Source organism: Poecilia latipinna, unplaced genomic scaffold, assembly GCF_001443285.1.
Source record: "Poecilia latipinna isolate Pla-1442-1.1 unplaced genomic scaffold, P_latipinna-1.0 Scaffold2352, whole genome shotgun sequence".
Lineage (NCBI taxonomy): Eukaryota > Metazoa > Chordata > Actinopteri > Cyprinodontiformes > Poeciliidae > Poecilia > Poecilia latipinna.
The window spans coordinates 41,503-55,253 of NW_015114968.1; the positions used below are offsets into that span (position 1 = coordinate 41,503).

A 13,751-nucleotide genomic window follows, 5' to 3' on the forward strand; every position below is an offset into this window, starting at 1 on the left:
CTCATTCGAGTTCAAACTTTTATTCTTTATGCTTGTCTATCATTTCAAGCCCCCATGTCCTTGTGTAATGGATAGTGAACCATTTAAATTAAGTTATCTAAATTATTCAAATATGTAGACTATTTATTGTAAATTATTTAAAGGATGTTGCAGATTGTTTAATGATATTTGTCTGTTTTGATTATCACTGTTGGTGGTTTGTATTTAGTTTTGTTTACTTGTATTTGCACTTTGTAAAGTTTTTTTTTTTTGTTATGTACCTCACGGGCTGCCATAGCTAAATGAGGGCAGACCCTATAAAAGCTGGTAAATCATTGTACCAATGAATGACTTGAACAAACTGTCAAAAATTTGCTTGGCACTGTTAACACTTAGTGTTCCCCGGTGAAAGCAGCGAGGTACGTTTTATTTTGTTGTTTGTGTTGTAAGTTTATGTTTATATTCTAATATTTGTATCTGTTTAGTTTTCACAGTGACTATGGTGACTGAGATGGGTGTGGTGACTGTCTGATGGTCCACATCAAAGAAAATAAACAAACCTTGAAAATCACCCGTCGAGACCGCGCAGATTAATTCAAGTGCTGAGGAGCTGCTACAACCAATATTAAGAAAATACTTATTAAAGACTTCAACAACATCCTTTTTTCTTCCCACTGTGGTGTTATATTTAATACATATTGGGAAATCTCTGTCTTTATTATTTTTCATAATACTAAGTATTAATTACATTCCAAGTACCCTTAATATCATTGCTGTATTTTTGCTGTAGTGTATCATAATATAATAATAATAATAATAATAATAATAATAATAATAATTTTGTTTTTGCTTTCTCAGCTCTCATGTTAACTTATTTTTATATGTTTTATATTTTTCTTCTTTTTCCCAAGTTGGGCACCTAAAGAAATCCATATATAGCTTGTTTTTCTTTTTACATGCTTTCTCCAAACTCTGTCATTCAGGGAGTCAATCTATTTTTTGATGTTGGTTTATATTATTTAAGGGGACAATAATGATTATAAATTCTTACAAATATTTCCAAAACTGTATTATATAACTCATTAACATCAATACAAACATTTTGCCAATCATAGTTTAATAATTCTACTTTAATTTCTTCCACACCTTCAGGTGATTTTACTCTAAATTAGTAATTTGCTTTGTCACATGTAAATAAAACTGATTATTACTAATATCCAACATAGTAAACACTGGCAAATGATCAGTTATATCTGTGGCCAACAATCCACTGTTTGTTTTCACATTGAATTTATTTATAAAAATATTATCAATCAATGACGCACTGTCTTTGGTTATTCATGTAGATCTTAAGATTAAGGGATGGAAACCTAAACCAAAAACTGTATTTATAAATTCTGCTGTTTTAGTATGCTCATTATATTTCAACAAATCAATGTTAAAATTGCCACAAATAAAAGTAAACTTTTCATTGTGCCTTTTATACTAATACTAATATTTTCTTACTAAACTCATCTATGGATGAGCCAGGAGTTCGATAAACACAACTAACATATGCCCTGGTCCATTACCCTCAATTTTAACAGACATACATTCCATCAAATTATCAACTGAATATCTCATTTTAGGAATGACCGTACATCTCAATCCAGACCTAACGAACAGTGCAACACCACCTCCCCTTTTGTTTAATGTATTCTGACTAAACGTTTGATATCCATCCAGCCTCGGCCTGGAACAATGGCTTGTTTTCTTCATGCACTGAATGAGTCTATTAAAGACAAATTGGCTCCTTTGGACGAGCCTATGACTTTAAATGAGTTTATAACACTTACTACTTGCCTAGATAATCGCTTCAGAGAGAGAAGAGGTCAGAGAAATTACAGGCTCACGGTTAAAACCACTTCAGTTCCCATTCAGAAAGCACATCCGCAAGTCTGGTCATTACATCGCATCCTGTCCTGTTCGCACAAACAGCTTTCCCATTCTGACTGACGGACCAAAAGAGTATCAGAGCCTCATCCCGTTTGTAGCTTCCGGCCATTCTACATTTAAATAATTATTCTGATCCTCTCTCAGTACTTCTCAACTCAGGCTGCAAACAAAATCTTATTGATAAATCATTTTTTGAGCAAGATTGAAACAGCCAGACTTCCCCTTTTAATGTGTCTGCTTTAAATGGTGAAGCTCTGCCTAAGATAACTCATGAACCCAAGCCACTCCAACTTACGGTGTCAGGTAATCACCAGGAGACCATTTCTTTTTTTGTTTTTCCTACATTCCAGTCCACTGTTTTTTAGGTTCTAGTTGGCTTCAAAACCATAATCCACACATCAACTGGTCCAATAATTGTTTAGAGTCTTGGTCCACTAATTGCCCGTCTTCCTGTCTACAGTCCGGTGTTGCTCCTTGTCCTGCAGCTGCAGAAGATTCTGAGTTCATCAATCTGTCTCTAATCCCTGAGGAATATCACGGTATTTAGTAAACACAAACCACTATTCCTACCACCTCATCGTCCATATGATACTAGGGGTGATGAGGATTAGTTGGTTGGCAAAGGGGCTTCTACCCGGAGCCCCTTTGCCAACTAGCCATCTCTACAACATTTCCGAACTGGAGTGTCAAGCCATGGAGAAGTACATCAGTGAATCCCTAGCAGCAGGTATCAAAAGACACTCGTCGTCACCATAAGGGTCAGGGTTTTTCTTTGTGGGTAAGAAGGATGGACTACAGGGGATTAAACCACATTTCTGAAAAAACAAATATCCACTTCCACTTATTTCATCTGCTTTTGAACCCGTACAAGAAGCCACAATCTTTTCTAAGCTAAATCTCCGCAATGCTTACCATCTGATCCGTATCTGCAAAGGAGATGAATGGAAAACGGCTTTCAAAATGCCTGTTGGACATTTCAAATATCTTATGCTGTTTAGTCTCTCTAATTCTGCTTCAGTCTTCCAGGTCCTAATCAATGATGTCCTCAGTGATTTTTTTGAACATTTTTGTTTTCATCTATTTGGATGACATCCTGATTTACTCCTGGAAAATTGAGGACCATCGCAGACACATCCATCTCATTCTCCAACACCTTTTAGAGAACCGTCTCTGTTAAAAGGCTGAGAAATTTCATAAAACATCAATCTCCTTTCTTGGCTACATTCTTGAGAGCGGGCAGGTTCGACCGGATCCAGGAAGGATAAAGGCGGTCATGGAGTGACCAGTTCCAAAGTCACGTAAGCAATTGCAAAGATTTCTAGGATTCTCCAATTTTTACAGATGCTTTATCAGAAATTACAGCCAAACCTCCGCACCGTTAACTGCACTAACCTCTACCAAGATCACTTTCACATGGACCCAGGAAGTTCATCATGTTTTTCTCCAAGTTTAATTTCCATTTCATATCGCCCAGGTTCTAAGAACACCAAACCCTCCCGACGGTGCTCAAGAAACCCCGGCTTTCATTTTACCCCCCCGCTGTACAGTTGATGCGGTCACATGGGAGATAAAGGACATTGTAAATCAAGCCTTACAGAATGAACCTGACCCAAGTAACGGTCCTTCCAATAGGACTTATGTTCCCACCTCCGTCCGTTCTCGTCTTTTTCACTGGTTAAATTCCACCAAGTTTTCTGCCCACCCAGGTATTAGCAGAACCATTTCACTTATCCCTTATCTCTTCTGGTGACTGTCCTTACATAAAGACATTAAGGAGTTTCTCCTTGCCTTTCAAGTCTGTGCTCATAATAAACCTTCTCTTCGACCACCTGCAGATCTGCTCCACCCCAGCGTCCCCAGCCTCCTTGGTTCCACATCACCATAGATTTTATTACCGGACTCTCCACTTCCCAAGGTATGACCACAATTCTAACCATAATCAACCGTTTCTCAAAGGCATATCACCTCATCTCCCTCAGGAGACTCCCTTCAGCTTTCCAAACCGGTCAACTACTCGGCAAGCATGTTTTCCGGCTGCATGGCATCCCCATGGAAATCCTGTCAGATCACAATTCATCTTCTAAGTATGGAAACAATTTTTTCTTGCCCTAAATTCTAAGGTCTCTCTTATCTGGTCATCACCCCCAGTCCAATGGTCACACAGAATGTATGAACCAGGAGTTCGAATCTATCCTCCACTGTCTTTCATAATCCAATCCCTCAGACTGGAGTAAGTTTCTTCCCTGAATAGAATACGCTCACAATTCTGATATCTCCACAGCCACAGGCCACTTTCCTTCTGAGATCTCCTTAGGTTGGCTGCCTCCCCTCTTCCTTGAAGACGAGAAGGACATTTCCGTTAGCTCAGTCAGCCAGCATATCCAACAGTATAGACCCGTCTGGTCCAACACCCTTTCAGCCCGTGAGCGCACTGCAATCCGGAACCGTCGCTTCGCCAATCGCAGACTCATACCAGCACCTAAATATGCACCAGGACAGAAAGTATGGCTCTCTTCTAGAGATATTCCATTAAGATCCATCTCGAAGAAGCTGGCTCCATGCTTTATTGGTCCATACGTCAATAAGGTTAGTCATCAGCCCCACAGCGGTCCGTCTCTGGCTCTGTCCAAATCGCCGTGTCCACCCTACGTTCCACGTGTCCCAAATCAAGCCCATCGTTACCAGTATTCTGTACTCCCCACAAATATAGGAAAAACATTGCAATGCTGATATCTACTTCTTTGAGGTATATTGAAATATATTTAGAGTCAAAGAGTTCAAAGAGCAAAATAATTCAAACCATATGATATATGGTTTGAATTCACAAGCCCTGATCAGATTTCAGGGCTTGTGAACCTAGTCAGTTAGAGCTTATTATTATTCCTGATTTTAAATTGCATAATTCTAGTATAAAAATGTATAACTTAATAGTTAATAATAAGAGACACACTTACAATTTTGACACTAATCATTGAGACACCGTGGTCATGAAGCTCATCTTCAAACAGCAAAACCTCTTCAAAGAACATGATGTGCTCTCGAGCTTTCAGCTTCTCTATGTCAATGCGCTCCTCTGTATTAGTCACCTTTATAAAGCCAGAAAAGTTACACAAAATGAGTTACACATACTCTGTACTAAAAACATCTACAGAGAAACCTTACCTTTACAAATAGATAAGGTCAACGAGAGAGAAAAGATAAAGAAAGAAAGAAAGAGAGAAAGAAAGAAAGAAAGAGAGAAAGAAAGAAAGAAAGACCAACCTTTATCTGGAGTTCTTCTCCTAGAAGCGTTCCTCTGTAATCTGTGGTGAACGTCCAGTCGAAAGGCTTCAGTACTTCTTGGGCGTGTTCAGACTCAGCTCTGAAATGACATCATGTTGACAAGGTTACATATGACGTTTATCTATGACAGGGGTGTCAAACTCCAGTCCTCAAGGGCCGCTGTCCTGCAGTGTTTAGATGTGCCACAGGTAAAAAACAGTGGAATTAAATGGCTTAATTACCTCCTCCCTGTGTAGATCGGTTCTCCTGAGCCTTGCTAATGACCTAATTATTCTTTTCAGGTGTGGTGCAGCAGAGGCACATCTAAAAGTTGCAGGACAGAGGCCCTTGAGGACTGGAGTTTGACACCCCTGATCTATGATATATGGTGGCCAGCAGATGCAAACATGCAACAAATGGTGAAACAAGCTGCGAAGTGGTGTATGACATAAACCCCAAAACAAAAAAAAAGCAAATGCTAACACAAAATGCTGCAACCACAAACACATGCCATGGGGGGGCCGTATGGAGCCTCTGACTTAACAGAATTGCAAATAAATTGATATTCATTTTAATTGTATTTTTGTATTTATTTTTAAGACTAGTTGTGGGTTTAGATAGCATTTTAACACAGACTACAGATATATAAATGTTGTGTTTGGGAACTTCCGGGAACACCATCATGGCTGCAGCTTAAAAGGTGAGCTCCTCGACCCAGATCTTTGTAAGCCTGATTAATTTGATAATTTTTCAACGAAAAGTCCGAAAGATATTTAAAAAGGGGCATTTACTATGACTAGAGGGAAATGCGGCAGAAAGTCTCAAAAACCCGAGTTAGACGACAGAGAGGTCGACGGTAGCGAAACGTTAGCTTTGAAGCTAACTGACTCAGCTAAAGAAGCAATAGAGGACTCAGAACTGAGCATAAAGACTCAAACCGCAGAGGTCTGTTCCGACTAACATGGCAAATTTGGAAACGATTCTCCAGGAACTGAGAGACTTCCGTAAAGAAAACTGACGCTCTAAAAGGAATTAAGGAGGAGATTAAAGTAGCCAACAGCCGTATTGATAAAGCAGAGAACCGGATAGAAGAAGAGGAGGAGCATTTGCAGCACATTGAGGAAGCTACAATGGAGCTACAGAAACGGTTTGAAACACGGCTTGTGGATCAGGAGGGACGTTCAAGGAGGGAGAATGTACGGATTCATGGACTCAAGGAGGGAAGAGGACGGCGCCGGTTCGATGACGGAATTTATTGAGAAACTTCTGAGAGAGAAACTGGAGCTGCCGCCGTCTTTTCCCTTCCAGATAGAGAGAGCCCATCGGGCTCTGCCGCCGCGTCCCTCCTCCGAATCACCACCGAGATCGATAGTGGTAAAGTTTATGAGCTTCAGGGTGAAAGAAGAGATCATAAAGAAGGCATGGCAGAAGAAAGGATTCATGTACGAGGGGAAGAAAGTTTTTCTGGACCATGATTATGCCCCGGAAGTGCTGAAGAAACGAAAGGAATACACAGAGGCGAAAAGAGTCCTGTGGGAGAAGAAAATACGGTCCAGACGCCATTCCCGGCGAGACTGCGGGTTTTCTACGAGGGAGAGACGCGGATCTACAACACGGCTGAGGACCAAAGACATGGCGGAGCGAGGGCTGCAGGTGGCGGAGACCAGACCCGGCAGAGAACAACTTGGAGAAGATCAGACGCCTGACTTGGAAGACCATCGGGGCCGAGAAGGGAGGACAGACACCGAGAGAGACAATAGAAAGATACAAACAACGATTGCAATGTTTTAGGAGAAGTCAGGATGAGATTTAAGGACCACTGCCCTTTAAAATGAGGTATTTAAGATCTTTAGATTGTTTTTGGATGGGTCTATTCAAGTCTGAAGGGAAAACCCGGGCTTAGGGAATGATGACTCGGGTCAAGCTAACAGAATTGTTTTTTTTATTTACTTATTTCCTGAGGGAGTTTTTTTTTTCATTAGGGTCGGGGTATCCTCCCCTTTTTTTGTGGACATTGGAGCGGTGGTGTAAACATGAACAAAGCTAGCTGCAGCAGAAAGGGCCCACTCCCTGTGCAGGGAGAGGACTTCCCTTTGGGCAGGTTTTCCATGAGGCTTACAAAGGGTCAAAGTGCAGACCCCACTCTTGGAAGTTCTTTGGTTAGTCACTAGTTCATCAGTGAACGTTCTAAAACTGTTCAGTTGTGTGTTCATTATGACGTTGTGTATCTGTAGCCTAAGGGTCCTTCAAGGTGTAGAGAAGGTGGGAAATAAGGAGTCACAAGGAGTAAATGAAAACACAGAAAAAGGTATTAAAGTTGGCCTCTTTTAATGTGAACGGGATGCTCAACCCAGTTAAAAGGTCTAAAGTATTAGGAAAATTGAGAAGGGTGGGAGTGGCACTGCTGCAGGAGACGCACCTGACAGAGAAGGAACATGAGAAACTAAAGAGAAATGGTTTTAGCCAAGTATTGTACTCCTCTTATAGATCAGGCCGTAGGAGAGGAGTCGCAATCCTTATATCAGGAAGATCAATATTTGAAAAGCTTTCAGAAACAATAGAAAAAGAAGGGAGATACGTGCTGATTAAGGGGAGATTAGAAGGAGAACTGGTTACTATCCTGAACATGCATGCCCCCCCCAGGCTCTGACTGGTCATTTTATAGAAAGGTGTTTGATTTAATGACAGCTGAGGGAGAAGGCATTCTGATATGTGGAGGAGATTTAAACCACAGATTGAACCCACAACTTGATTGTTCGAACGGCGGGAAGCAAAAATCTATAATTAGCAAAAAATTTAAAGAATTAATGGCAGAGCTGGGAATAATGGATGTCTGGAGGGAGCTAAATTCATCAGGCAGAAACTACACATATTTTTCACTGCCTCAGTTTATTCAAGAATCGACTATTTCTTTATGTATAATAAGGATAGATACAGAGTGGAAAATTGTGCTATTGGAGTAAGGGATGTATCAGATCATAGTCCAGTATATATCACCCTGGAAGTGTCAAAGGAAACAAAAACAACAATGTGGAGACTAAATGCAGGCTTATTACAGGGGAATATGAAGGAAGAACTTGTGAAAGAAATTGATATGTAAAGGAGAATAATAATGGGGCGGTATCCCCAGCTACGCTGTGGGATGCATGCAAAGCAGTAATTCGAGGGAAGCTAATTGCCAAATCAGCATATTTAAAAAGGACAAAACAGGGTAAACTTCGAAAATTACAATTGGAATTAAAAGAATTAGAAAAGCAACACAAAAACTTCTCTCTAGATGAAAAAAAAACTCAAGAAATTAAAAGAATACAAACAGAGAAACTGCATTTTGGAAGATGAGATTAAAAAATACCTTCTGTACACAAAACAAAGATATTATGAAGGAGGAGGTAAATCAGCTAAATTGCTAGCTTATAGAATGAAAAAGCAAGTGGTAAATAATATTTTCAAAATCAGGGACTCCTCTAATTTGATCAAATATAAGACAGAAAAGATTCAAAATCGTTTTGAAAATTATAAAAAATTATACTCTCAAGCAGAAATTAATAATGATAATCAAATACAGGCATTATTGGAATATTTGAATTTACCAAGAATAACAGAAGACCAAAATAGTATATTAACAAAGGAGATTACAGAAGAAGAAATAGACTCAGAAATTTCAAGATTGAAAACCAACAAGGCTCCGGGGTCGGATGGTTACTCGTCTGAATTTTATAAATTGCTAAGAAAACCATTGATCCCCTTGTTAAAAAATATGTTCAGTTGGGTCTTAAAAGAGGGAGAGACACCAAGGTCCTGGAGGGAAGCTTTTATTGCGGTTATTCCAAAGGAAGGAAAAGATCAATTAGATTGTGCCAACTATAGACCAGTTAGCATCCTAAATTTAGACTATAGACTATTTACGGCAGTCATGGCTAGACGTCTAGAGGTAATTCTGCCGGACATAATTGATTTGGACCAAACAGGATTTATAAAGAAAAGACAATGGATAATATTAGGTGCACATTGCTGGTAATGCAAAAGATTATTAAAACAAGAACAGAAGCGGTAATATTGGGATTGGACGCAGAAAAAGCTTTTGACTCTGTCAGGTGGAAGTTCCTATGTAAGGTGGTGGAACAATTCGGTTTTAACAAATCATTTATCAAAACTATTCAATCATTATAATGCCAACCCACAGCTAGGATCAAAATTAATGGGAGCCTTTCAGATACATTTTAGGTTACATCGAGGATGCCGCCAAGGCTGCTCCATTAGCCCACTGTTATTTGTGATATATTTAGAACCTTTAAGCCAATGGATAAAACAAAACGGAAATATAAAGGGTATACGAATGGAAGGAGGAGAACAAAAGATAGCATTATTTGCAGATGATGTTTTGATTTACCTAACTCAACCAGGCAAGTTACTTCCAGCACTAATCAATATAATGGATGAATTTGGGCTGATGTCAGGCTACAAATTAAACACAAAGACCCAAGTTCTCTCTTTCAACTATTCACCAGATCAATTCATTAAAAATACATTTAGTTGGGATTGGCAGTCAAAATCTCTGAAATACCTCGGAGTGTTTCTGTCCCATGACTTATCTGAACTAAAATCTTTAAACTTTAGCCCCTTGGTGTCGAAAATAAAGTCAGATATAGGAAGGTGGCGTTTAATCCCCTTTACAAGCTTAGCGTCAAGAGTAGAAATGATTAAAACAAATGTGTTACCAAGGTTATTGTATTTATTTACATCTCTCCCAGTTGAGGTGACGGAAAAAAGACTTTGCAGGATGGGATAAAATCATATCGAGATTCATTTGACAAGAAAGAAAACCACGGGTCAGATTCAGAACTTTGACAGCCTTACCCCTGTCTGAAGAGCTACTATTTTGCAGCACAGTTGAGTACTCTACTGTAAAATGGAAAGATACAGAATGTGCTAGGTCCCCCACGATCCCTCTACAAGCCATAATGAATGATAACAAATTGAGAAAACACCTTAGAGAGGAGTCGAATCCATGGCTAGGATCATCTCTTGACATATGGAGTGAAATTATTTTAAAATATGGGTTAACAGAGCAGAGTAGAGTACTAAGGTGGATAGCGCATGACTCAGATTTTAAACCTAATGTAACAGACAAAACATTTGGTAAATGGGAAAAGGGTCCAAAGATATTCTGGGAGATGGTTAAGAAAAATACTATACAAAGCTTTGAAGAAATAAAGAATAAATATGAATTAAACAACAAGGATCTCTACAGGTACTTACAATTGAGGCACTATACGGAGGAACTGCTAAGAAGGATAAATTTAATTGAGTTTGAATCTGGTATAATTAAAATGTTTATTTCAGGAAATGAATCAAACTTGGGGAAGAAAATAATTTCAAAACTGTATACAGGATTGGAAAATTTGAAGAAAAGTAATACAACATACATAAAAGCAAGATGGGAAAAAGATGCTAATTGAGGGTTTTCACAGGAGAACTGGGAGGAGATATGTGGGCAACAGTGGAAAACATCTTGTTCCCTTTCCTGGAGAGAGTTTGGCTGGAAGTATATTGTAAGATATTTCAGTACACCAGCACAAAGAAAATACCAAGATACGAGATGCTGGAGGCAGTGCAGAAAAGAGAGAGCGGGTCACTTTCATGCGTTTTGGGATTGTGCCTCCATGGTACCCTACTGACAGGATGTAAAGAATTGTATGGATAAGGTACTGGGGGTGAATATTCCACTTACATTTGATGTTCTGTACATGGGAAGAGGGATGGAAAGGTTCACAAGAGCAGGCAATAGATATATGTATAGGATTATGTAGGTAGCAAGCAAAAAAGCCATTACTAGGAAATGGCTGAAGGCAGAAGCTCCTAAAAGGGAAGATTGGGTTGACGTATATTTATATTATGGAAAGGCTGACTTTTTCCATCAGATTAGAATCTGGAAAATTTAAGAATTATTGGAAAAATTGGCAGGGTTTTATTTCACCATGTAGATCAGACTTTATTGATTAATAGTGTGGTTACAGGAACCCTTACAGAGCTACAGACTGTAAATCGTTTGCTTACAGTTCATCTCCGATGAGAAGAGAGTTAAAATTGTGATGACTCGGAAGAGAGGAGCAGAGGGAAAAAAATAATTTTGGATGATCTTTTTGTTTGTTCTGTATTGTTTTTTTTGTTTGTTTTTTCCCTTCTTTTCTTTTTTTGTTAACAAGTGAATTGATAGATTGGATATTATCTAGACTAGTAAAGTTGCTATGTCTAAGGCAGAGGTTCCCAAACTGTGGGGCGCGCCCCCCCGGGGGGCGCCGTGTCATTGCAAGGGGGGCGCGGGAAGCCGTCTGGATGAAAAAAAAAAAAACAAGAAAACTGTATGCGCTGGGTTTTTACCTTAGAATGGCCAACTCTCTGTTATTCCTGTCAATTTGATACAGTAGATTCTTCCACACTTCCCATATTTGTGTCCTCTGTCACTTTTATCAGCAGTTAAAACTGTTTAATCCGTTGTTAACATGTTGTAACCCGTTTTTCCGAGCCGCCTTTAAACGCAACATGAGCGCTACGACGCTCGCGCTGGGTTTCCACCTGTGAAGGAGACCTGCTGCTGCTGGGCGGAGCTACGTAGGTTTGTGTTAGAATCACGGCAGCAAACCAGCAAAACGCAAAGAACTTTTCACAGTTTTTCCTCCAAACTAACCGACTGAGTTGAGTAAAGCTGCTGGATGCAGGTAATGTTAGCTAAAAGATGACTAGCTAACATTAATACAGAACCTTAAGCTTAACAAGTACCTTGTAGGCTACCGATGTTGGTGTCTATTTTCAGCTACGTACATTCATTTTGCCCCCAAAAAAGTCGATGCTCCCCCCTCTGTCACACGCGTCGTTTCAACAGACAGCCATTTGTAATCCATAGGGGGGGGCGCAGAAGAAAAAGTTTGGGAACCACTGATCTAAGGCAGGTACAGATTGTATGTGCAGTTTTTCTTGAATGATATGTGTGGAACATTTAGAAAAAGAAAATAGTGTAAAGTCTGTATGTACATTTGTATGGAAAAATTGTCAATAAAATGTGCAAATTAAAATAAATAAATAAATAAATGTAGTGTTTATCTATTGAGATGATCAATGCTGCTAAATTTGATTTAATTGTTTCAGTATAAATGAATTAAAATATTTTGAATAGTTTGACATTTAAATGTAAAATTTAAAGGAGCTGGCAAGTTTACTTTGTAAAAGTTCAAAGAACAATATTCATAGTTAAATTGTTTTGTTACCATAGCTACAGTCTGATGCCATGAGTTTAATCTTTGAGTTTGAGCTCTGTTTGTTCACAAATAGAAATTAATAAACTGCAAATATAATTGATTGTTTTTTAGGTTGGCCAATTGAACTACTCCCCTTCTTCTTTCACTAACACATTTGTTTGCTTTCCAAATAAACATATAAAAGAACATTCTAAAGCAGTTGTATTTATTAGCTCTTGTTAGCTCATGTAAAACTAAGTAAATATTTTATGAAATTTAACAAATGAAGGAATTAATGTATGATTGTAGCTCACGTAGATTTAGCTTAAGGTTGCTACAGTGTTAATCCAAGCAGAGCTTTAGAGTTGGACTTAGCAGGGCTTCGTTATGAATTCAAGTTTAAGTTAAAAGTTTTATTCTCATGTGCACAGTAAAAACATGTTTCCTTGTACAAAGAAAAAGTTTGAATGCCAGCCAATAAAGTAGAAACATAGTTCAGATTAGTTTGTTTTGGTTTGACTGGTTGATCCCAAAACACCATCAACCAAGATTTTAGAAGGGAGTATTTCACTTGGTACTTAAGAAGCTGGATATGCAGTATAAGATGTTGCTTTTACCATAAATCAATGACATGATTATGTTCAGTGTATGTTGACATGTTTGTGTGCCTTACCTGCTCTCCTGCCATTCTTGAGCACAGGCTACCTTCACAGTGTCTTCCATGTTGTTGACTTTCTTGAGAGCATCAATAGCATTAAATTCAATGCCGTAGTGGTCTATGTGTTGGATCCGCAGAACATTATCCCCATACAACATCTCTGGGAGTGAAGGCATGTTCAGTTCATCTGCTAATCTGGTCAGGCAAAGAATAAAAAGTAACATTTCTCATTCCTAATAAATTTTTATGTAGCCACAGCTTTGATGGGCACACAGCAATAAGCAGGTGAAGGAAAGAAATATTCATTAGAAAATAAGAAAATGAGTGTCTGTGTGTATATACATGGCTATGTTAACCATCTAGAACAGGGGAGTCAAACTCCAGTCCTCGAGGGCCACTGTCCTGCAGTTCTTAGATGTGTCACAGGTACAAAACACTGGAATGAAATGGCTTCATTATCTCCTCCTTGTATGTTTTCCAGAGCCTTGCTAATGACCTAATTAGGTCTATTCTATTCAGGTGTGGTGCAGCAGAGAGAGTCATGAAGCCTGATGCAGTCATTATACCCCAGCTGCTTTTAATCATTTTTGGCAGCATTTTGGGCTTCCATTAGAAACAAGAAAAAGGAAACCTTCTGAACCATGTCAGCACTGCCATGACGGGCTACCAGATCGCCGGCGATC

General features: G+C 39.0%; 1 protein-coding gene across 3 annotated transcripts in view; it reads right to left on the bottom strand.

Annotated features, from left to right (window-relative positions):
* tiprl (TIP41, TOR signaling pathway regulator-like (S. cerevisiae)) overlaps window positions 1-13,751 on the bottom strand; it is a 42,081-nt gene that overhangs the window by 14,493 nt on the left and 13,837 nt on the right. For all 3 annotated transcript variants that reach the window (XM_015018973.1, XM_015018974.1, XM_015018975.1), the window contains exons 3-5: window positions 13,084-13,263; window positions 5,176-5,275; window positions 4,869-5,000 (exon numbers count right to left, since the gene is read on the bottom strand). In XM_015018973.1, coding sequence (XP_014874459.1) covers window positions 4,869-5,000; window positions 5,176-5,275; window positions 13,084-13,263 — 412 coding nt within the window. The remainder of the gene's footprint in view (window positions 1-4,868; window positions 5,001-5,175; window positions 5,276-13,083; window positions 13,264-13,751) is intronic.